This window comes from Sycon ciliatum, chromosome 7 (genome assembly GCF_964019385.1).
Source record: "Sycon ciliatum chromosome 7, ocSycCili1.1, whole genome shotgun sequence".
In the NCBI taxonomy this organism is placed as follows: domain Eukaryota; kingdom Metazoa; phylum Porifera; class Calcarea; order Leucosolenida; family Sycettidae; genus Sycon; species Sycon ciliatum.
Window position 1 is genome coordinate 8,439,950 of NC_088649.1, and position 22,360 is coordinate 8,462,309.

General features: G+C 46.4%; 1 protein-coding gene across 3 annotated transcripts; it reads left to right on the forward strand.

Moving 5' to 3' along the window:
• Positions 1 to 1,093: 1,093 nt before the first annotated feature.
• LOC135820896 (bursicon-like) lies at positions 1,094 to 21,756 on the forward strand. Of its 3 annotated transcripts, none has more exons than XM_065333947.1 (4): positions 1,094 to 1,415; positions 18,380 to 18,542; positions 19,042 to 19,152; positions 20,307 to 21,756. In XM_065333947.1, the coding sequence occupies exons 2-4, from the start codon at positions 18,414 to 18,416 to the stop codon at positions 20,460 to 20,462; spliced, it is 396 nt and encodes a 131-aa protein (XP_065190019.1). In that variant the 5' UTR covers positions 1,094 to 1,415; positions 18,380 to 18,413; the 3' UTR covers positions 20,463 to 21,756. The 3 variants fall into 3 exon arrangements, with proteins under 3 accessions (XP_065190019.1, XP_065190017.1, XP_065190016.1); XM_065333945.1 differs by lacking the exon at positions 1,094 to 1,415 and adding an exon at positions 15,523 to 15,816; XM_065333944.1 differs by lacking the exon at positions 1,094 to 1,415 and adding an exon at positions 15,523 to 15,812.
• Positions 21,757 to 22,360: the final 604 nt, after the last annotated feature.

A 22,360-nucleotide genomic window follows, 5' to 3' on the forward strand; every position in this document is an offset into this window, starting at 1 on the left:
ATTCCGTACAAGGCGAAATGTTGCTAGCCAAGGATCGATGGGTCATTGCTTGTACAGGTTTGAAAGCACCCTGGCATGAAATGCAGTTATTTTCGCAATACCTTCTGTGCATGCCCATATACAGTGTAAATAAACCTACATGTATCTACAATCAAAGTCGTATACAATATGTACATGTACACACATACACACACACACATTCACAAGCACATACACACGCGCGCGTGCGCGCGCGTACACATACTGTGATACGCGTCCAACGCCCACGGAAAGCTGAACTAGACGCCTCTGCCTGCGGGACTTGAGTAGGCGCCGTTGTGTCCACATCGTTACGAAACAAGATCCCAACTATCGTGCCAACACATAACACAGTACAGGGGGTCAAACTTGGAAGCTTCCATGCGAAGACTTCACATTCAGGTACAGACCACCAAAGGTACATGTACATGTAGGTTTGGTGTACTGATCGTGTCGCACATATGAGTACCGACTCTTCTTTCACAGAGAACACCAAGTCTCTGTGAAAAGCGCACAGGAACAAAATGCTGGGATATGAGCACTTCTGTAAGTTACAATATCGCACGTAGATAGGTTTGGAATATCCGATAGAAAGACGTGGAGACTCGGTGGCTGGAGGTAACTCGTACAACGATGGAACATAATATTGGTTCGTTATATTGAAGGGTTTGGTATAATGGGGTGGGCAGGCGACTGGGTACTCTGTATACCCGGGCCAGGGCCAGTGGTGACTTGTAGAACGAGGACCCCCGAGGTGCCGGAAGTGCCTGTCAACTTGTCGACTCCTAGAGCACTAGAAAACGTGACACCAAGAAGCCACAGCTCGCCAAGCAGCTGACGAGAATTACAGCGGACACATAGCGTGGAAATACTTCAGGCAGTGCCAGTGATCACGTACAGTGACGCTGTGCAAATCACCACTGGTACAAGGAAGCATAGCATCCTCGCTGACGGCACTAGTGGTACAAGGAATCATACTGACATCCTCACTCACCCACCAGTGATTATAGTAAAGGTCTGACAGGCTTGCGGGGAGAGATTTTCTTCACCTGAATAACGACGGCCCGTCGCTTCTTTCATTCCCAGGCTGGTCAAACAAAACTCCTGAGCGAGAATACTGATGTTGTCAGTCAGTAGCGACATGCAAGCAGCCTTACCAGCTGGAATGTACTGTCTCCTTCAGTATTGTGAAGTACATGTATAGTGCTGTGTAGTGTCGTGGAGGGTATCAAGAAGAAGCTGCACTGCCCGTTATCAACTACTTGACGAGGTCCTCTGATAAGAGATTGCTGGCAGCAGCTCCAGTATCTGATCCTATCTCTAACGACCAGGAGTGATTTACTTTATCGTTGACACGACTGGCAACCCGGTGACAAAGCGCACAGCAGGATCTAAAAGTAAGGACTTAGGTATGGTGTGTATGTGCTTTTCCTTTAATGGCTCAGTGGCGCCTTTAAGGCTGCGTTTACACGGAGACGAAACGAAACGAAACGGAACGAAACGGAACGAAAACGGGCTGGCCTCGAATCGTTTTCAAACCGTTTACACGAGAACGGCAAATCGTTTTGAACCGTTCACACGAAAACGGAAAACGGACGATCAGGCTGGAGTTAGCACGTGCTGGCTTGGCGCAAGGGCGGGAAGTAACACGTTAGTTGGAGTTGGTACGTGCTGGTGGTCGCAAAGGTCAGGTATTTCCCGCGAAATATAGTACCGCGCGGAATGGTTTCCATGACCGCGCTCCGTTTCCAATCGTTTTCACTGTTTTCACCGTTTACACGAGAACGAAAACGTTTTGAAAACGTTTCAAAACACTTTGAAGTGCGTTTCCATTTCGTTCCGTTTAGGTATCGTTTTCGGGCGTTGTCGTGTAAACGATAGTAGTAAACGCAACGATTTCGTTCCGTTTAGGTCCTACTTCGTTGTCGTGTAAACGCAAATCGTTTTCAATCGCTGTCGTGTAAACGCAGCCTAAGACCTGACTACATTGTCATACACACGTAGATTCAAAAAGATGGGAAATGGGAACGTTAAAAGAGAGGAAATACAACGTAAAGGCAAGGGATCACTTTTGGGGGGGGGGGGGGCTTTCATCGTACACAGAGCACTGTACAATCATGTACATGTACAATGTACGTTAGCCTACGGTTAGGACTCCAAACTGTGCAGTCAAAATAATTAGAAAACGAAGCAAACACATTTTTCATTTTCCTACGACGTTTTTTTTAAACGAAGATGTTTGCGTAGTGCGATCAGAGGTCAAGAAAAGGCGTTAGGAGTTGATGTCGATGGCCCAAGGCTAGTGTAATGTCAACTGCTGCACTCGCTATGATGGCATGTCGTTCCGAATCGAATATCCTCGCCGGCCTCGTCCTTTGACGGAAAGGAATTCCTGAAAAAGGAAAAGGAAAGGAATTCCTTAAGATGGGCCTTGCCAGAGATTTCGGATGATTGTGTTCTATCCCGGGTCATTTGACTGGAAATAGCATCCCTTGGTCCTGGTTTTAGTGGTCTTTTGAGACAGGTCTCCGCCTGATCCGAGTGGTCGCCTTGACAGGTTTTACTGTACATGTATTGAGAAATATTTGAAAGGAATTGCTGATCCTTCTTTCTCAGAATCTTCTACACCTAATTTTATTACATTGACTGGCGATGGCCAATTATCCATATTTCAACATATCCGTACATCTTCATGGCACTGTCCAAACGGTCTCTGGGCTACACCAATCACTAAAAGAAAACGAAGATATGATTCGAATTTTCGGGGAAGACCCTTCTTTAGAAATACTCTCAATGCAGACAACGCAAATGCGAACGTTTTCGCCAAAGAGACTGTTTGGAGAGTGTTGTGAATGTGTGTGGGTATAGTGGATGGCTACAGTGGGGTCTTCGCATGTTTAGTCATCCGTATTTCAACATGATCCAGCAAATCTGCGGTACCTCCTTACACATTCCCCTATTTTTGGGGAAGGCCATTGAGTGCAATTGCAATTATATTGATACTACTTGAACTGCCATCATGTCGACGTAAACGCGAGATCTACATGTGTTAAAACAAGAGCGATCACCACTAAAATTTATATCGGTACTTTTTCCCTTGCTATATCAAATAGGAGAAGCGAAGGAGGTTGTTTTATCAATGTTATATTGATCAATTTTCATAAGATGGTTGCTCCAACGAGTTTCTAAGTTCGTATTTTCATACGTCCTACCATAACCTTGAACCTTCCAATCTGGAAGGCTGTTGGTTTGCGCACTAAAGATGTGTAAGACCTACATGTACATGTAGGTCTGAGGTCGTTCAGTGTCTCAGTAGCCTGTCAGTTTAGTGGCCTGTTATTGCACTTTCTGACTGCATATTATCTTCAAATATCTTGCTATAGTCGTGGATAGTTGCTTCATGACTCGTTTCCATGTGATTTCCTCTATTTTGATCTATTTGCTCAAATTGATTTGTTTTTAAAATGATTCCCCTGGTTAAGCACCTATCTATGGATCTTCCGCGTTTGAGCTTAGATCTTATAGGAGGGATAGGAGGTGCGGTGGTTTTAGCAATGCAAATGCATTCAGTTCTAGTCACTTCATTGCTTCACTGCAACCATGCGGATACATCTGCCTTCATACCTTGTCAACCGGCAGCGTATTCTTGCTTTCTTCAACGTCTCTGACTCGTAGGTGCTTCTGCAAGGGCTAGATGGCTGGTACTAATCACAGTCAGTCATGTACATGTATATGTACATGTAGGATCAATGCAGACACAGGAATGATTTGAAATCACGCACTTGTGGTAGAGATAAACCGTAGCTGCAGGATTGCATCTCAGAACATTTCGCCATATTCAGCAGTTTTATCGATATCACCCAGACTGCATCGCGTGTACATGTACATGACCATGTATGGTAAATCGAATACAGCATGTATATGTATCTTGTTGTCTCATGAGTCTAGAAGAATATTCTATTTTTGGTAATTTTCTCTCACCTGTCTAGCAGTAATGAGGCTATGATGTACATTGTATATACACAAGTACATGTACACTGTAGCTATACTGACATGCATCTTGATGAATTTGGTATCTAGTCAGGACGCCCTAGTTAATGTACATGTACTGTCGTGGACGTGGAAATCCGGTCGCACGTTTAGCGGCCACAGGGCGCTGGCCATGCAGCCGTAGCATGTATGCGCTGTAAGCTAGCTAGCCGCTGATCGCATAGGCCAGGATCAACATGATTGTGCACTGCATGCAACGCCTTACGTTCTGTACGCGCTGAGGGCGCCGGCCCCGGTCAATCGACTGGATTTCCATGTCCGCGATAGTACATGTACATGACCAGTGAAACCTGTCTAAGACGACCGCTCAAGGGACCTTCAAAACGTGGTCTACATGTATGTTACCAGGTGGTGTCCTTATCCAGGGTCATTTGACTGGAAATACAATAGCATCCCTTGGTCCTGGTTTTAGTGGTCTTTTAAGACAGGTGGTCGCCTTGTCCGGCCTGATTTTAGTGGCCTTTTAAGACAGGTGGTCGCCTTGTCCGGCCTGATTTTAGTGGCCTTTTAAAACAGGTGGTCGTCTTGACAGGTTTTACTATACAATGTACAGCGCAATGGAACAAGTCCCGGGATTGAGTACATGCACATGCACATGCACCTCAGCCGACCAAATCTTACACTACTTTCACTTTAGCTCATACCTGTACAAGTACACCCTTCAAAGCGGTGAACCCCTTGGTAGGCGACAAGCCTCTGGGTCATCCTAATAAAGATATTATTATTTGAAACTCGGATGTTGAGCCATAAATAAATGTAGAAGAGAAAAGGACATATGGATACGAGTTAAGAGTAACTCTCCATCACTGTAACATGATACTATATACAGTCAGAAAGTACAATAACTAGGCACAAAACTGACAGAGTACTGAAACATTCGACGTCCTGACACCTAGCTTCAACACATCTCCGTAGCGCTAACCGACAGTTGGGTGGTGTGCTGTTTTGCTGCTTCGAATTGTAGTTAGACCGCTTTGTCAAATATCGTACTGGTCTCGTCATCGTCAAGTAACAATCGACATTCTTTGTTCCGTTGAGACTGCAGCTTTTGCTCGTTTTCGTTGCGCTTGCCTTCCCCTCTTTGGTCTTTCCATAACCTTGAACCTTCCAAGTTGGAAGGCTGTCGGTTAGCGCTACGGAGATGTGTTGAAGCTAGGTGTCAGGACGTCGAATGTTTCAGTACTCTGTCAGTTTTGTGCCTAGTTATTGCACTTTCTGACTGTATATAGTATCATGTTACAGTGATGGAGAGTTACTCCTAACTCGTATCCATATGTCCTTTTCTCTTCTACATTATTATTATTATTATTATTATTATTTGAAACTCGGATGTTGAGCCATAAATAAATGTGGAAGAGAAAAAGACATATGGATATAGTATCATGTTACAGTGATGGAGAGTTACTCTTAACTCGTATCCATATTATTATTATTATTATTATTATTTGGAAAGGATTGGGAGAACTTCAAATTCAAAGTATCAGTCGGGGAAGTGAACTGCCTGAAAAGAGAAAAAACGCCAGACCCACCAGGACTCGAACCTGGGACCCTGCTTGTCATGAGCAATGCTCTAACCACTGAGCTATGGGACCAGGCTGAACCTAGAAGGCGCTGACAAGTTTTTCACTCCAAAGGCAGCTCACAACACGTGCCACACATACTGATGGCACTTGGGTCTTTTTCCCTCCCCCAGGGGACCAACCACGGTCAGTTTCTGGAAACTACCAGAGGTGAAAGAAAGTGATTAAATTTGGAAAGGATTGGGAGAACTTCAAATTCAAAGTATCAGTCGGGGAAGTGAACTGCCTGAAAAGAGAAAAAAACGCCAGACCCACCAGGACTCGAACCTGGGACCCTGCTTGTCATGAGCAATGCTCTAACCACTGAGCTATGGGACCAGGCTGAACCCAGAAGGCGCCACGTTCCATCAGTATGTGTGGCACGTGTTGTGAGCTGCCTTTGGAGTGAAAAACTTGTCAGCGCCTTCTAGGTTCAGCCTGGTCCCATAGCTCAAGAGCATTGCTCATGACAAGCAGGGTCCCAGGTTCGAGTCCTGGTGGGTCTGGCGTTTTTTTTCTCTTTTCAGGCAGTTCACTTCCCCGACTGATACTTTGAATTTGAAGTTCTCCCAATCCTTTCCAAATTTAATCACTTTCTTTCACCTCTGGTAGTTTCCAGAAACTGACCGTGGTTGGTCCCCTGGGGGAGGGAAAAAGACCCAAGTGCCATCAGTATGTGTGGCACGTGTTGTGAGCTGCCTTTGGAGTGAAAAACTTGTCAGCGCCTTCTAGGTTCAGCCTGGTCCCATAGCTCAGTGGTTAGAGCATTGCTCATGACAAGCAGGGTCCCAGGTTTGAGTCCTGGTGGGTCTGGCGTTTTTTTCTCTTTTCAGGCAGTTCACTTCCCCGACTGATACTTTGAATTATTATTATTATTATTATTATTATTATTTACATGTAACTGTCACATGTATTGTATTGTATTGTATTTTATTATTTTACTTGGGCATTCCCAACAGACCCTAAGGTCTTCTTACAGGGTGCCCAAGATTAATGAAATTGTTAAGCTCCTGGCGAAATGAATTGGGGATATGATTTGTGCGAAGGGATTCGGGAAGCGCATTAATGCGGTCAGCACCAAGGAATTAAATAGATCGGTATCCAGCTTGAGCTTGCACAATGGGTAAGGAAAGGGAATAATTGACTTGGCCGCGGGTTACTCTATCTGTGTGGGCGCAGTCACGGCGAAGGGAGAACATGTCAGAGAGGAGTGAACTGCAGATATTGTGGATGCAACGGAACACGAAGAATATGGACTTAGTATGATATCTTTTGTCTAAGCTAATTATGTGGTATTGCTCAAGCAGGTATGATGTCCGCGTGAATGTGTCATGCTCAAATATGCATCTAAGTGCTCTCTTACTTATGCGTAGCAGCTGATCTCTCACTTTGTCAGCGAGGCAGTAGACGCAGGCAGTGCTGGCGTACTCGAGCTTGCTCTGGACTACTGACAAGTAGAACTGCCTTCTGGCCTGGACAGCAAGGTTCCTCCTTCCACGTCGAAAAGCACCTAGTTTCTTTCCGATGTCTTCCCTGAGGGAGTTAACGTGGGCACTGAAACTTAAAGTTGAATCGAGAGGTACATGTTTGACTGAAGAATCGCATTACAATATTCCTATCTGATGGCGGAAATGTGACAATTAATTATCACCCACACACAATCAGGAACTTTGACATATACATGTACAATGTATATTGGGTTATCGCCACTACACGTACATGCAACATGTAAGCTTAGTTGTACAATCATGCACATGCACATCTACATGTACAACTAAGCTTTCTTTCTGACGCCTTGTGCTCTTGATGACGCACCTACCGCCATTTTTTTTATTTATGGTCCGCCAAATATACCGTAGGTATTTACTTTAGTCCAGGGGAAGCCGAGTTACTTGGGAGGTGGAGTGTTCGGTTTTACAATGTAGATATGAATCATTGACAAAGGCACCAGGTCTACTCGGTCAAGTGGCTAATACTCCCGGACCCGGTTGGGTAGGAAATAACTTCATAACTCGATTAATGGCAACTTCGTGTAACACTCCACTCCAGCCTCATTTAACCACAAACTTTGACAATAACGGTCATAAAATACCAAAACCGAAACACACAGCGCGTGACCTTGTCACATGCATGTTCATGCATACAGCACCACAACTAATTACTTGCACAAGCAAAGTGGCCGGGTGCGCAAACACGGACACTTTGCGGGGCTAATAAACACAAGATAATCGACCACTTGAGTGGTTGCTATTCCAGTCAATATCATGTCAGCTCATCACCTACATGCAGTACATGTCATGTACCTGAAAGCAACTGTAGCAAGGAATCGGACTGCATTTAGCTCCAGTATATTCGTGGTCATAGCCGACGTCGCGAAAAGCAGTGGGACTCCGTTGTTCTGAATTCATGCATAGACTTCAGTCGAGATGGCTCCTCTCACACAGTATCTGGCCAGTATGCCATCAAAAGGAGACTACGGTCGCAATGTACACAATGTATGCTAACGCAGTACATTAGCCGTTGCCGGATTTTTTTATTGCTGGCATAACAACCGGCAGATTCTGGTACTTCTCCTGGTATGTTTCATGCATGCTTAGTACGTACAATATACATGTAGGTACTTCGAAGTATATTGAATATGTATAATTATGGATGCTGAAGAGGAACCAGAAAATCGCAGAATTGCCTTCCAGGAGCATCGCATGGTTTTGCCAATTTCAATGGTTTTCGAACCGAATCTGCCTAGTTTTCGAGCATTATTATGCCAACGTCCACAGAACTTGCATTTCATTATTACATCGAAGTATAATTATTATAAAATCAGGCGGGTCTTGCGACTGCCAGAACTGTCCAGGAGATGTCGAGTGACCGCCAACAGAGGCACCCTATAGGGATCCAGAGTGCTGATAAGACTATTTCGCCACACAAGGGGCTGCAGTGTCTACTGCAGCATCACTGGCTAGCATGATGTGGTTGCTGTCAGTGCAGTGTGGTATGTTGGAGGTCTGTTATCTCAGATTCGCCCACTTCGCCCGAATATGGCATTTGACGTGAAGGCGGAGGCGTAAAACGTAACACGGCATTGTGCATTTACACATACATACATGTATACTCAATCTGCGGACAGCATGCTGTTTCGTTCTTTTTGAACTCATCAGCGCAGCACAGAGAAAATGAGGCCGAACCTGATAGCAATGGAAATAAAAATTTCCAATCAGGCCCGAACGTACCTTGCCAGAGTGCTCAAACTGACAAGTCAGTGAGCTCTGCATAAAGCAAACAGCAAAGGCACTACCCCACGCAAGAGTGCTCAACTGCTACATGTATACGTACATGTACGTTGTACATTGTATGTGGAGTCATGTGGAACCCTAGCTTCGTGAAATCCCTAGACACATACAGTGAGGCCTGTCTAAGCCGACCACTCAAAGGACCTTCAAAATGTGGTCGCCGTGTACAGGTGATCTCCTTCTCCAGGGTCGTTTGAATGGAAATAGCGTGCCTTGGTCCTGGTTATAGTGGTCTTCTGGGGCAGGTGGTCGCCTTGTCCGAGTGGTCGCCTTATCCGAGTGGTCGCCTTATCCGAGTGGTCGCCTTATCCGAGTAGTCGCCTTGACAGGTTTTACTGTGCTTGGTGACTGTTCCCGGCATACATGTGTACAGTGCTGCTCAAAGAAATCCAGTCGCGTCACACAGGTTTGCGCCTTGGATCACTTCGCAGTCCAGTGTTCTCAGCTCTAGCCTAGGGCTGCGCAACGCCCAGGCCCGCGAGTACTGGAGTGACGCGACTGGATTTCATTGAGCAACACGCATTGTACACGTATATTTATTCTCGGAGACCCCCTTGATTTAGGCTTCGGCCTTTGGGGAATCCCCCAAATAATAATAATAAAACACTGTACATGTGCATGTATGTTGGCAAAATAGCGGCACAAACGACTGGCTCGGTACTACGCGATGAAAGGATACAATTTAGCGGAAACTAGATAATTTTTGTAATCTTGAAGAAGAAATGAAGCTGATTTTAGTTCAAAAGTGATTCACCCTTGTCGCTCAAACTCACCATAAGATTGCTTTCCATCAGTGAGTCCGTCCGTAGCCTCCTGGATCGGTCTGTCCGGCACCGGCACAGAATCCCAAAGTGTTTGTTCAGAAGGCTGTTCTATCTGGATCTCATGCATGCACATTGCCCCTTTCGGAATCACAATGTTGGTTGTACCCTGCAACTTTTCCGACAGCGGAGCGTTACGCCGTTGGGCACAACAAATATTGGCAAGTAACAGCCTTAACGTGTACGCCTGTTCCCTGGGGGCATCCAGCCATTTGCGTGGGTTTGAGATTAGCATTTCTGTCCCCAGGTGTCAGCGGCAGCAGGAGTTCGCACTTGAAAGTAGGACAAAAATAGCGTAATTCTGTGGGCCAATTATGTCATGTAGGTTGTAATCCTACCCCCAGGTCAATACTGAACTAATCAGTTGGTACCGTGGTATCGTGGTATCGCTCAGCTGTGTGAGCCGTCTACGTGACTTTCTCGCTGTACGCAAAGTGGGCATCATCGAAATGCTAATGCCTTTAGAAATCCGATGATCAAATAACGCCATGAAATCGGTGCAATTGCAAAAAAGGAAAAAAAGGAGAATGACAAAAAAATGTTACGAGGTATGACTAACTGTCCGCCAACATAACCAGATCATACACAGTCAGCGAGTGTAACAAAATGGCACAAAACTGACAAAGAGTACCGAGACACTAAACGACACCTAGCTCCAACACTTCCCCGAGGTTTATTCTTCATTTTTTCCACGATTAAATTGGCTCACCATACGAGTTCAAACTGCGACTTCGGCGGTATTAGTGATGAAGTTGGTTGTTCCAACGAGGAACACATGCTTCTTGCCGAACTTGACTGACTGACGACTGCCATCCGGAGCACGTTGCACCTTCCACTCAGCAAACCTGCAAGAAATCACCACTCCCTGCTCAATACACCATGTTTCGGGGAATTCACCCCTCATCAGTTGAGCTTGAATAGGCTGAGGAAGATTGTGCCTGAAAAGCATCACTTATATACTGCTCTCCAGGCCAAACCATCACCAGGGACACAAACTTGCAGAAACGCTTTGTTTCCAGCGCGACCAACACGTCGTGAAGCCCCAGGTAGCAGCGTGAATCAGAGTCGCTCATGGAGTTGTGCTAAACAGACGTTGAGAGCCAGTACCTATTCACAACGCTGTCACCTCCAACAACTAGTCGCACGTTCGCGTGAGGGACAACAATACGAACTTAGAAGTTGCGACCTCGATACGAGTTCAAATTGTAAAAATGCTCGTTCCAAATTTCATCTTACCGCTCAGCGCTGGTTCTACTTCACCCCCTTTAACGATCTTGTGCTGGTTGGAAATCGCTTGGAACTAGGATAACAGTGAGCCCGAACTCGTCCAGGTAACATGTAGACAATAGATACAGCGCATAACAGGCCTTAGTTGTAGTGGTCCTCTGAGTCTGAGGCAGATGGGCGTCCTATCAGAGCAGTCACCCGTAGTAGGTTTTATTGTACATTTCACAAAGACGTCGTGAAACATTCCGACGATACAAGCTGTCTCTACTGCCTCAGCGGGGTAGAAATGTGAATCATATTAATACACCTGTATAAGGTTACCGTAATAGTAGGGAACAAAGAATAATTCGACTGCGATTTGTTCATTTGTATGTACCAGGCCTGGCAGCACACGCGCCGAAACGGGAACCAGGGCGACATTCGCAGGTCATACTGCGACCAATCAACTCGCCAAAACTATTTTCGGACCACCTAGTTTATTGATAGTGCTCTCAGTGCCGTCCCACACACTGAGCGTGAGTGCTTGAGGTGTTCGGGGATTTCACTGGCCAAGACCGAACTAATACACGAACCCTGAATGTTTGCGTGCAATCCGTAAACTTCCCAGGCATTGCATTCTTCACACGTGCGCAATTGCCAATGGACGCTGGAAACCAAGTCCTCCATTTTTTCGTTGTAATTGTAATTGTAAACCATGCGGTATGCGGATTTTCATACTTATCGATACACGTACGTAGATAGACTGGCTTTGGAAATTTCATCTTCCATTGCAATCAGGTTCGGCCTCATTTTCTCTGTTCTGCGCTGCTGAGTCCACAAAGGACGAAACATTTCAGCGCGCAGATTGAGTGTGCGTAGAGAGAAATGCCTCTAGTATTGATTCTGCAACAAACATGACGTGGCGGCACACGAATTTGATAATCTCGCCAAACTACAGTAACGCCAGTTCAGGGCAGATCTGCAAACTAACTTCAAACGTAAAGGCAGGCTGTCCTTTCTCTCTCTCGGAAAGAGCACCCTGGAGGCATTGGTTTAATTTGAGGTGGATGGTATGGGCAATGCTGCCCAGGTCTCTTTTCCAGACGTGGAGCCCCAGGCGAAGCCCGCAACAGGCAGAGGCTCGCCTTCCCAATCACACCACTTACATAGTCATTACATTTTGTACAATCATGTACATGTACATGTACATGTCCATCCTAAGGTTCCTGCTTTCCGTGTAAACAAGGGCCATAAACAAACAGACGGTCATCCACGCCTGCAGCATGCGTGTAGAGGCCTAGAATCAAGTACTATGCACGAAGAGAAAACGTACATGATGTATTGTACAGTGTTGCTCAAGGAAATCCAGTCTCGTCACTTTAAAAATTCTCGCCGGGAATTGCACCCCCCCCCCCCCCAATAAAAATGTCGACCTCATTTTTTCATTTATATTAACTTTATTTGAAGGATTCTACAAAAGTAAATGGATACTTACCGGGGGGGGGGGGGGGGAGAGTTTCCTGGCAGGGTGGATGAGACGAAAGGGAAGTGAAACGGGACCAGCGGAAATACTTAGCAGAAACACTGCTCAAGGAAACTAAAGGTAAAACCCGCCAGGGAGAAACAGAATACTTGACGAGCGCTAGATACGAAAATCAGGAATTGCAGTCAGAGAGAATTTATGCTTATAATGTAGGTTCAGCATGCACACGAAAGCCACGAATGACATGCACCAGCCATCCTACACATACATGTATGCGGCTGTACACACCCCTAAAAGGCGGAACCAGCTTCGCCCCTGATATCAGACCTCTTCCGAAATTCAGTACAGAACAGACGAGAAAGAGCAGATGGCATGGTTCCAATGATAAGGGGGCATTTCCGGAAAGCAGATGTTCCAGAGTTCCAAACACGTGCCACACGCGGGGAGAGTGTCTTATTCCCACCACTAGTTCACATAAAAAAAATATTTAAACAATGTTCACGGTTCGCGTGAGACTCGGCTGGAAGCCGAGTTTTCCGCATCCGCCGTGGGAACGCCACCACCCTCTTGTCTAGGATCAAAGGCGCAGATGCAGCGCCTAAACGGTAGAAGGTGAGTAGATCAGACCCACCACCAAGTGGTCAAAGACCTACTAGTTCACACACAGCTATCCAACAGATGTGACAGGCTTCCAGTGCTGGACTTGAGCCCTTTCTGTATGCGCGTCTAAGGCCTTTGCATGGAATCTTTATCGTTGGCATTCATTTAGGTGTTTGCCTCATAGTCTGCTCATGTACCTGTAGAGTAACACATGTGACCGCTCTGATAAGGCGACCAACTGTACAAGGGGACCACCACCACCAGGACCAAGGATTGTCAATTTCAGTCAAATGACCCTGGATAAGGAGACCAACCTGTACACAGCCACCACATTTTGAAGGTCCCTTGAGGTGGCCGGTCGCCTTAGAAGGGTTTCACTGCACAAGCATGATACCAGCGCCAACTGACAACGGAGTTTAGAGACAGCAGCAATCCAGAGCACAGTCAGTACTGCCTCTACAGACTCTACAGGGTCGTGTATCTATACAGTAAAACCTGTCAAGGAGACCACTCGGATAAGGCGACCACCTGTCCCAAATGACCACTGCGACCAAGGGATGCTATATCCAGTCAAATGACCCTGGATAAGGCGGCCACCAGTTACCACAGGCCACGTTTAGAAGGTCCCTTGTGTAGTCGTCTTACCCAGGCATCACTGTACATACATGTATAAGGCTCGTGCGTGTGGTGATATCGTTATGCACCACTGAAGGTAAAATTATATCAACACTACATGGGGCAGCCCCCACGGATCCATGTGCGCACGGGGACAGTCGCAGTGTGCCTCACACACTGCTGTTTTGCATACAGATTGATCAGTCCCTCATCCACTATCTGTACAGTCATGGACAGTTGCACAATTCACTGACTTGTTCCCAGTTCCCCCATGCCAGCATTCCAGCAACGATTTAAACCCACATGCTTCCTCAACTTTCCTGTCTGCATTGTCATTCAATTATGGTTGACCTAATGAAGCTGTGTAGCTCCACACGCATATTAGTATTTCAGATGACATGGTCTCTCCCAGTTTTCCCTACTCCTCCATGCAGCGTACAAGTATGTTTGACTGGTACATACATGTACATATACGTGTACATGACTCGTCAGTGGCTGAATGGGTGCGTGTTGGTACACATGCGTGACCATTACGCAATGGTGCGATCATGTATGCATGGTGTTTGTATGGTCAAGATTGTGGGGAGTTTCTGGACTGCTGACAGTGCAGACTTTGATGCAGTGGAGGCGATGAGGTCACTCGTGACCTTCCTAACACAAAACAACATACGCTGTTCATTGGCCTGACTTGGCGCGTCTTCTCTGCCCTCTGTGTTATGATAAACACAGTCATGATACGTACACGAACATCATCGCACTGTGCATAGCATCGTACTCTACTTACGCTGTAAATTGTGATCATGAATATAGTCTTTGAGCGACTGTGGCGATCTTGACCTCTTGGTGCTGCCGGCAGAAACGCAGATACAAGAGTTTGCATGTGACCCGGATTGTGCAGACCGGAACACTCAGTCTTGAGCAACGCTGCGTACACGAACCAGTGCCCGCTGCACACAATGCACACTTGAAATGTTGAAGTGCAAGTGTTCCTGGTGCGTGCGTTGGCGGTCGCGAATAGACTGGGAACCAGACAAACAACACAAGCATAACGATCTTACAATCATTACAGAGTAGGTCTACCTTGTTTGAACGAGCCATCCCCTGCTGCTGTTGCTACTGTTGCTGTTACTGCTGTTGCTGCTGCTGCTTCAGTGCTGTTCCTGTTCTAGGCGCTGCAGGGTGTTACACTTGACTTGGCAATTGTGTCCACTTATGTACATGTGCTGTGCAACAGCGAGAGAGTTCCAAGCTATGGACGCATGTATGCATGCTGTGCACCATGCATTCGTTTGTGATTATGTCTAGCTAGGCAGCTAGGAAGAGTTTTTCACGAGACTCAGCCCCACACAAAAGAACGGTGGAGCTGAAACGCAGAAGCTGACTTTAATACATGTGGGGAGCACGCGTGCCTATGACAACCCATTCCCGTGCATGCATAGTTTGCCCTATTCAAGGATGAATGCGAGATATTTTTATGATAAATGCCTACCTACTTCGTCCACAAAGCCGTCAAAGGCCAGCGCGGCAGCAGCAGCGCACTTGTGGCGGACTAGAGCGAGTTGTTGCAACACTTGCCGGCCCACAATTGACGCACTCCACACTTGCAGGGCCCTCTTTAGTTTTTTTCGGACTCACTCGCTTCAGGATCCTGTTGAGCAACCAACAAGTGTCGAAACAATCGACTGACTAGTGGCGAGAGCTGCGCTGGACTTTCAGTAGCGTCAGTGGCGTATGTGCGTCCTTCCACCTCCTGGTACACACTTGGTTCCCGTCGGCTGAGCATACGGACGGCGCGCAGACAAACACATTCATTCTAACCTTTCTCAAAGCGGCTGTACGTGTAGTGTATGTAGCGACGGAGTATAAAGCCACTCCGCAAAGCTGCTGCGTTACAGAACTGAGTACTTCATCAGATCAAGCTTCGAGTGGAAATAATTTCAGTCAGTGGGCGACGAATACTCGGAGAACAGCTCACTGTGTGGAAATAATAATAACTGTTTGCTAGTTCAGCCTCGAACGCTGCAGTGTGTTGCCCGAGCAGACATCTTGCTGCAAGCCCGCCGCAGAGTTTGTCACCTTGTCTGCGCCTTCGTACGAGACGTGCTCCAACACAGAACGCGCTGTGAACTCACACCCCCAGCGGAAAGAGGAATCACGCCTGATTTGTTCAGTAAGTAAGTTACAAAAGACTTGCGAAAGCGCATGAACGTTCTAGAAATTTCCTTTCAAGGCGTTGGTGGTGTGTGCGCCATGGTTGATGGAACTCCGAGAACTGGATGATTGCTTGTTCTCGTGACCACACTTGGCTTTGAGAATCGCTGCGGAGAACTCGTGCGCCTTTCACCTGCGTATGACGGCTAACCGCTGCACGCTCCTGCGTGTTCCGTGGTTCTCTTGTGCCAAAAAACATATCACAGCTAATAAGATCGAACCGGCAATAGTACGATAGAGCTGTGGAGGTAGGGCGTCCAAGTTCTTCGGGAACACTCCCCTGACCCAGGTCAGATTCGAGTGCGTACAAGAAACACCCATTTCGCTTTTGCCCCAGATAGCAGCACCAATTTAGGCAAATGGAGGGAGACCGATCATTGATAATGCTGACAATGGCTGTTCGGGCACGTCATGTTTTCGAGCAGCTCCAATTTGCTCGCACTGAGCATGTTTCTCTGGCGCAAGGTGGCAACAAAGCGATGGCCGCATTGCCCCGGTCGGTTAACCGAACTGACGATCGACATTGGCCCATCGCTCTTAGTAGAGTTTCTGTCCTGGGAAATGAGTATTCGGTCAGAACTGAGACGAAGTCATCGGCTAACTGCTGCCTGTACGTCCTCAGACTCCTGTCACGTCATGTTGCACTAGGGTTGTGTTGCGGACGCGGGTCGGGGAGGAAAAACGGGGCAAGGGCCGATGCGGCTGTCCATCAAGTTCTGACAATAGGTCAAGTACATGCTAGGACAGACCATCGGCCGCCAGGAAAGATCTCCGCGTGAAGCGTAGCAGTGGGCGGTGGCTTTCGGGCCCTTCCATTTGAAGAGCACCCTCCTCTGTAAATAAATACCTGACACCTCGTGCACCAGGATAGCGGTGTTGCTCCGTTGTAAGCTCATAGGAAAGCTGTCCTTGGCATCGTGTTTGGCCTGCACAGGTTGAAGTAGAACCAGCGGAAGGACAGTGTGCCAGGCAAAGGCTGCCAAACTTACTACAATAATGCCAAGAGGGGCTGAAAAGGCGCTGACGGGTGTACGAAACAAACGGGGTGGTTGTACGATGTACCATTGTGCACCCAATGGGTGCGTGATGTTCGTGTAATGTACGAATCATCGTCTCAGTCAGATGTGCCGATCTCCCCGTCATAATAGTAGTATCCATCGACAGAGTCCAGCAGACTTGCACATCCACATGCGTCTAGCGCGCAGTAAATCACCGAACTGAAAGAATTGAAATGATTCGAAAGCCCTCTCGCACTGATTGAGCGGTGCGCGTCGACGTCAGCGGAAACCTGGTGAGAAATCCACGCTTTGACAAACACAATCACCTGATGTAGACTACAATCATGTGCAACGATCATCCCTACTGCGGCCTGCATGGCTCTACCCACTCGGCACGAAGAATAGAAAAACCTCGGCGCGATGACCTGAATTACTCACTTGGCTAGCTAGTGACAAATCGCAGATATAATATGCTGCGCCAACGAATCGTAATTTCAAAGGACTCAAACAATTGGCAGAGAGTTTGATGACGAGCAGAGCTGGCTGCCTGGCTACGTACACAGATAAGGGGGAAATCAAGCTGAGGAGGAACGGCTTTCAAAGGTACTGCATCTGGCATTCCCGACAATGCTAATTATTTTGTTGTTTGTTGGCCATTAGCCGGACCGTGAGGGTGGCGAATTTCTTGCACGACGTCGTTCAGATAACCTACACCTTCGGTTGGAAAGGATGAAATTGATAATACTGGTATTCACTGATATTTACTGCTCAAAAGATCGAGGGAGTTGAAAAATGGGAAATATTTTGAAGAAAACAGAATTGACTGTCACCACCAGGGTTCGAACCAGGGACCCTCACTTGTGACCAGCGATGCTCTACCGCTAGGCTACGGTGTAGTATTTATCCCAGCAGCGATCGTTCATGTTTCTTTTCGTTAGACAAGGATTATTGCAATATCTACTTCTATTATGGATTCTTGAGTAATAAGGTGTGTGAAGGGTTTTCCCTGGTTCAGTAATTGAAAGTTTTTTAAATGGGTGGTGAGCCAATATTATAAGTTACTAAAGAGAAAGGGGCAACAAGTTACGAGTTCTGACTAAGAGTACATTTGGCTTGTGCTTCATCGATGGGTTCGAGCTAGGTGTCAGGTGGTCGAATGTCTCAATATCCTTGTCAGTTCTGTGCCTTGTCGTCGCACTATCTGACAGTATGAGATCTTGTAACCTTGGTGGACTGTAAGTCATAACTCTTCGTAACTTATTGCCATATTGGTCCTTTCTCTTGAACTTTTTTTTATATTCAGTTACACTTACAGGTTGACCAGGCCCAACGAATGGGAAAGTCATAATATTATGGCTCGGGCGGTGTCCATGCTAAGCAAGCGTCTCGTAGTACGGGCTAAATGAATACATGATACCCATGCAGCTTCATTGTGCCAGGCAGTTTTAGTGTTTCCAGCTTTTGCTTTTAACGGCAGCCTCAACATTGTACTTAAACTCTCTGCCGTGTGTTCGAATTATCTGTGCAGAATCATCACCCTAACAAACCAACATTATCACAAAATGGCCATGGCTTTGTGGAGAGATACACGAATTCGTGCAGCATGCACCACAGCGCTCCTCAGCGTTATCGCATTGCTGTTGATGGAAGACGCTCAAGGGATGGCACCATCCGCTGCACATATTTGCCAGGTACGTCGATTTCTGACTTGTCATGATAGCCGCTTCCTCTTTCCTAGAACTTGCAGAAGAAGCTGAACAACAAAATATGACTTTGGCAGTTATATGGAAGGGAAGTGGCTGCTCCCAGCGCTGAAGCCTGCGCTTCCTGCCGACTGACTTGATACTTGCGGGGAAAGGTTGACTTTATCCTCATCATGTGACCTGTGGATAAATTTCCTATGGTAATCCATATACTTTACTGCCCACCTCTCTCTCTCTATCTATCTCTCTATCTATCTCTCTCTCTATCTATCTCTATCTCTCTATCTATCTCTATCTCTCTCTATCTATCTATCTATCCATCTATATCTTTTCTTCGCGGAAACGTATTTCATTGCGAAGAGCTGCGCTTCGGTCCTCTGAGCTGTGCTGAGGAGCTCTAACAGAGTGAAACAGTTGCTGTCCACAGATTTGAGTGTCTATCTATATCTATCTATCTCTATCTCTCTGATGTCTTCTTGTGCTGCAGCCTGCTCCGTACAATCTTGAGCTGAAGCACGAAGGCTGCGAGAGCAGAATTCAGCCAACGGATACGTGCAAGGGGCTGTGCACCTCTCACTCTGAACCAGACTTGACCGGGGTAAGGAATAGAAATAGATGTTCACGCCAGATGGCAGGAATCGGTGTAGCAAAAGAGAAATAATATGAGTGCTATGAACCACAAGTACTGCACAAAAGACACTAAGGGCAAATTCCAGGCCCAGGGGCTTGGGGCTGTCAGGTTCATGGATTCTAGTAATACATTTTGAAAAGCATAGCCGTCCTTCACCGCCTTCCTGCTTTTTAGCAATACAATCCCAGCGGGCTGCAAAGGACCAAGGCTGGGGGGGGGGGGAGGGAAGGGAAGGGTTCTCAGATTCTTTGATTTTATAACAATTATAGCATGGCCATCCTTCACCACATTCCTCCCGTTGTGCAGTACAATCCGTGTGGGACCGGTCTGCCCAGAAAGGTCAAAACCTTTGGATTCGTGGCGCATTTACTTCCAGGCAATGTGGGCCACCTCGGCATTCTTGTGTCATCGCTATGCGGTGGGTGTGCACTGTTGTCGAACAGTCATGTCACACACTGAACACACTGAACACGTCTATGCTGTTGATGAAGTCCGGTGATTCCTTAGCATGAACAATTGCACTGGAAACAGGTTAGGAGCAAGTCTGAAACAAAATTGACGGAGACCACCAGGAGTTGAACTAGGGACCTTCTCTGTTGCGAACTGACCATATCCTCACCACCACGACACTCCTCTATTCATCATAATTATCACAAGGTGTTGGGACACAGAAGTTTATCAAAAAGGTTTTACTCAATCTGCGGACAGAACTGTTTCGTCCTTCCAAAAAAACGTTATATATTGTTTTCGCATCGTTTCCATCCCTTGACATCGCTTGACATAACTCAATGTCACGTCAGCGAGTCCTCCTTGTTACCACATTAGAATTGTTGTCTCTTTGCCGAATACTGTATAAGCAGAAAACTTCATCGGTCAATAATGTCGTCTAACTCCAAAGAAAGGGAGTTCGCCTGGTTGTAAATTTCGTCCTTGGATCATAAGAGTGTATTGAAAAGCTGGACAAATCGATATTAGCCCGGCATTTAATTTAGTCCAAAAGCTCCTTGGACGAAAAAGACGAAATTAAATCCAAGAGGAATATTTCTGCTTGTACATTATTTGAAAGGCAAAGTGTGCCTCTCATCTACTGTGTTTGTGTTCGCTTGTGTTTGTGTGTTCAGAACGGTCAAATGGTGGAACACTGTAAGTGCTGTATTCCCAAGACAATGGAGTCGGCCAACGTCACGCTGAACTGTCCCGGACGAGAGCCGGTCGTCATGCGCGTGCCGCGCGCCACCAAGTGCAAGTGTCGGCCGTGCGACAAGCGGCCAGAGTGAATCACGAGGACACGCGGCTGCTGCCTGCCTTGCTGCTGAGCATGGCAATCGGTGAAACTGCTGGTCTAGTGGAAACGCACTCTCTCTCTCTCAATCTCTCCATCCATTTCTCTCCTTGTTGCATGATCTCTCTCTCTATTTATCTATCTCTATCTCTCCCTTTCTATCTCTCTGTCTCTCCCGTCCCCACTCTCTGCTTTGGTGGTGTACGTAGTTATGACTGCGTCGAATGTGTATGCTGCGCTTGATCCTTCTTGAGACACCTAGAGAAACATATACGTTAGGTTTACGAACTCCTCGGTCCTCAGCTCGTGGCAACTAGACGACTTGTATTGAGATGGTACAAGGCTGCACTATGAGTGGCGCTGGTGCATTCAGGAACTGTACGTTAAATGTACGCAGAGCCTCGAGACCAGTCGGCTGTTGAATCACATAATCACACGCAACCAATTCTGGCACATCACTTATCCCATCCCACGACCGATGCAATCATGATTGCCACATAGTCAACATAGCCCCATGACCCTGGTAGAACAGTGGCGACAGCAGCAAATAGATCTTCACTCCTTAGACATTATCTTTATTGTTCTCATGATTGCTCTGCTCTGGTCCTGAGAGCAGCCATTTACTTTGATAATGATTACATTGCTGCGTGATAAAGTGTTGTTATCTGACAGTAATCTCAATTATTTCATCCCCTTTTGAAACTTCAAGCACATAAACTTCTCACTGAAAAATTGCGATGATGAAACGAACTGCACGCAAATGCATCGCAATGCATATCCATCTATCTTCACATTGCTGCCCTTATCCAGAATCGCACACCTTTTCAACATAATAATGATTCTCTTAGCAAGCAATCCAGGAACCCGTAGTGACTATAATGACTTAGATAATAGTCATAATCTCCAGACAGACACACACACACATATACACACACACATACACACATACACACACACACACACATATACACACACATACATACATACACACACACATAATATACACACACATATACACATGCAAGCGCACACACACACCACACGCACACACACACACGTACACACTCATACATCCACACAACGTACAACGACTCATTGAACGACTTGATCTCTTTTCCGAAGCAAACATTGTATGTACATGTATCACCTTCCAACCGTTAGCATTAGACTGCTGTTCACATTTCTTTGACGTAATTAGTTTGAGTACAATCTTCAAACACTTGACATCCTTCACCTAAAATACCTTCTTTCTTTTATTGTTGACCCAACAACAGAAATGCTAAAAGCCACCTCGAGTTTCCTGTCTAAGTGGTGCAGGTCCAGAATTGGCAAATATAGAGAGGAAACGTGTTGTGTGAGAAGGGGGGAGAGGGGGTGATGGGCCTTGGCTGATACTGCTTGACACATTGGCAGATCCTCAGTGCTCTAAAAGCAATGAAATTATTGGCAGAACAATACAAAACTCAGTTCAGGCAGACACTAATTTGATTTTTTTCTCCGTTTCTTTATCCACATACCAAACATGCATAAAACACACAAGAAAAGGCCCATATTCTGGATAAAAAGGAGAAGAACTAAAAGTAAATGGTACGAGTTATGACTAACTGTCCACCAACAGAACCAGGTCATATACATGTACATGTACAGTCAACGAGTGCGACAAGAAGGCATAAAACTGACAGCGAGCACTGAGACATTCAACGACCTGACCACCTAGCTCCAACACTTCTACGAGGTTTTATCAGTTGTCAGTAGGGTCCAGCGGATTCTGCCGGCGGACAAATTGGCAGAATTCGGTACTTTTTCTGGTAAGTTTCATGCATGTTTGGTATGTGGATAAAGAAATGGAGCAGAATTCGAGGAATTGCCCGCCATAAGGTTTGTATGGTTCTG

Coding starts and splice junctions, on each gene's coding strand:
- LOC135820896 (XM_065333947.1), top strand. CDS start 18,414: ATGGCCATGGCTTTGTGGAGAGATACACGAATTCGTGCAGCATGCACC. Junction 18,543..19,041: donor CCGCTGCACATATTTGCCAG/GTACGTCGATTT, acceptor CTTGTGCTGCAG/CCTGCTCCGTACAATCTTGA. Junction 19,153..20,306: donor CTGAACCAGACTTGACCGGG/GTAAGGAATAGA, acceptor TTGTGTGTTCAG/AACGGTCAAATGGTGGAACA.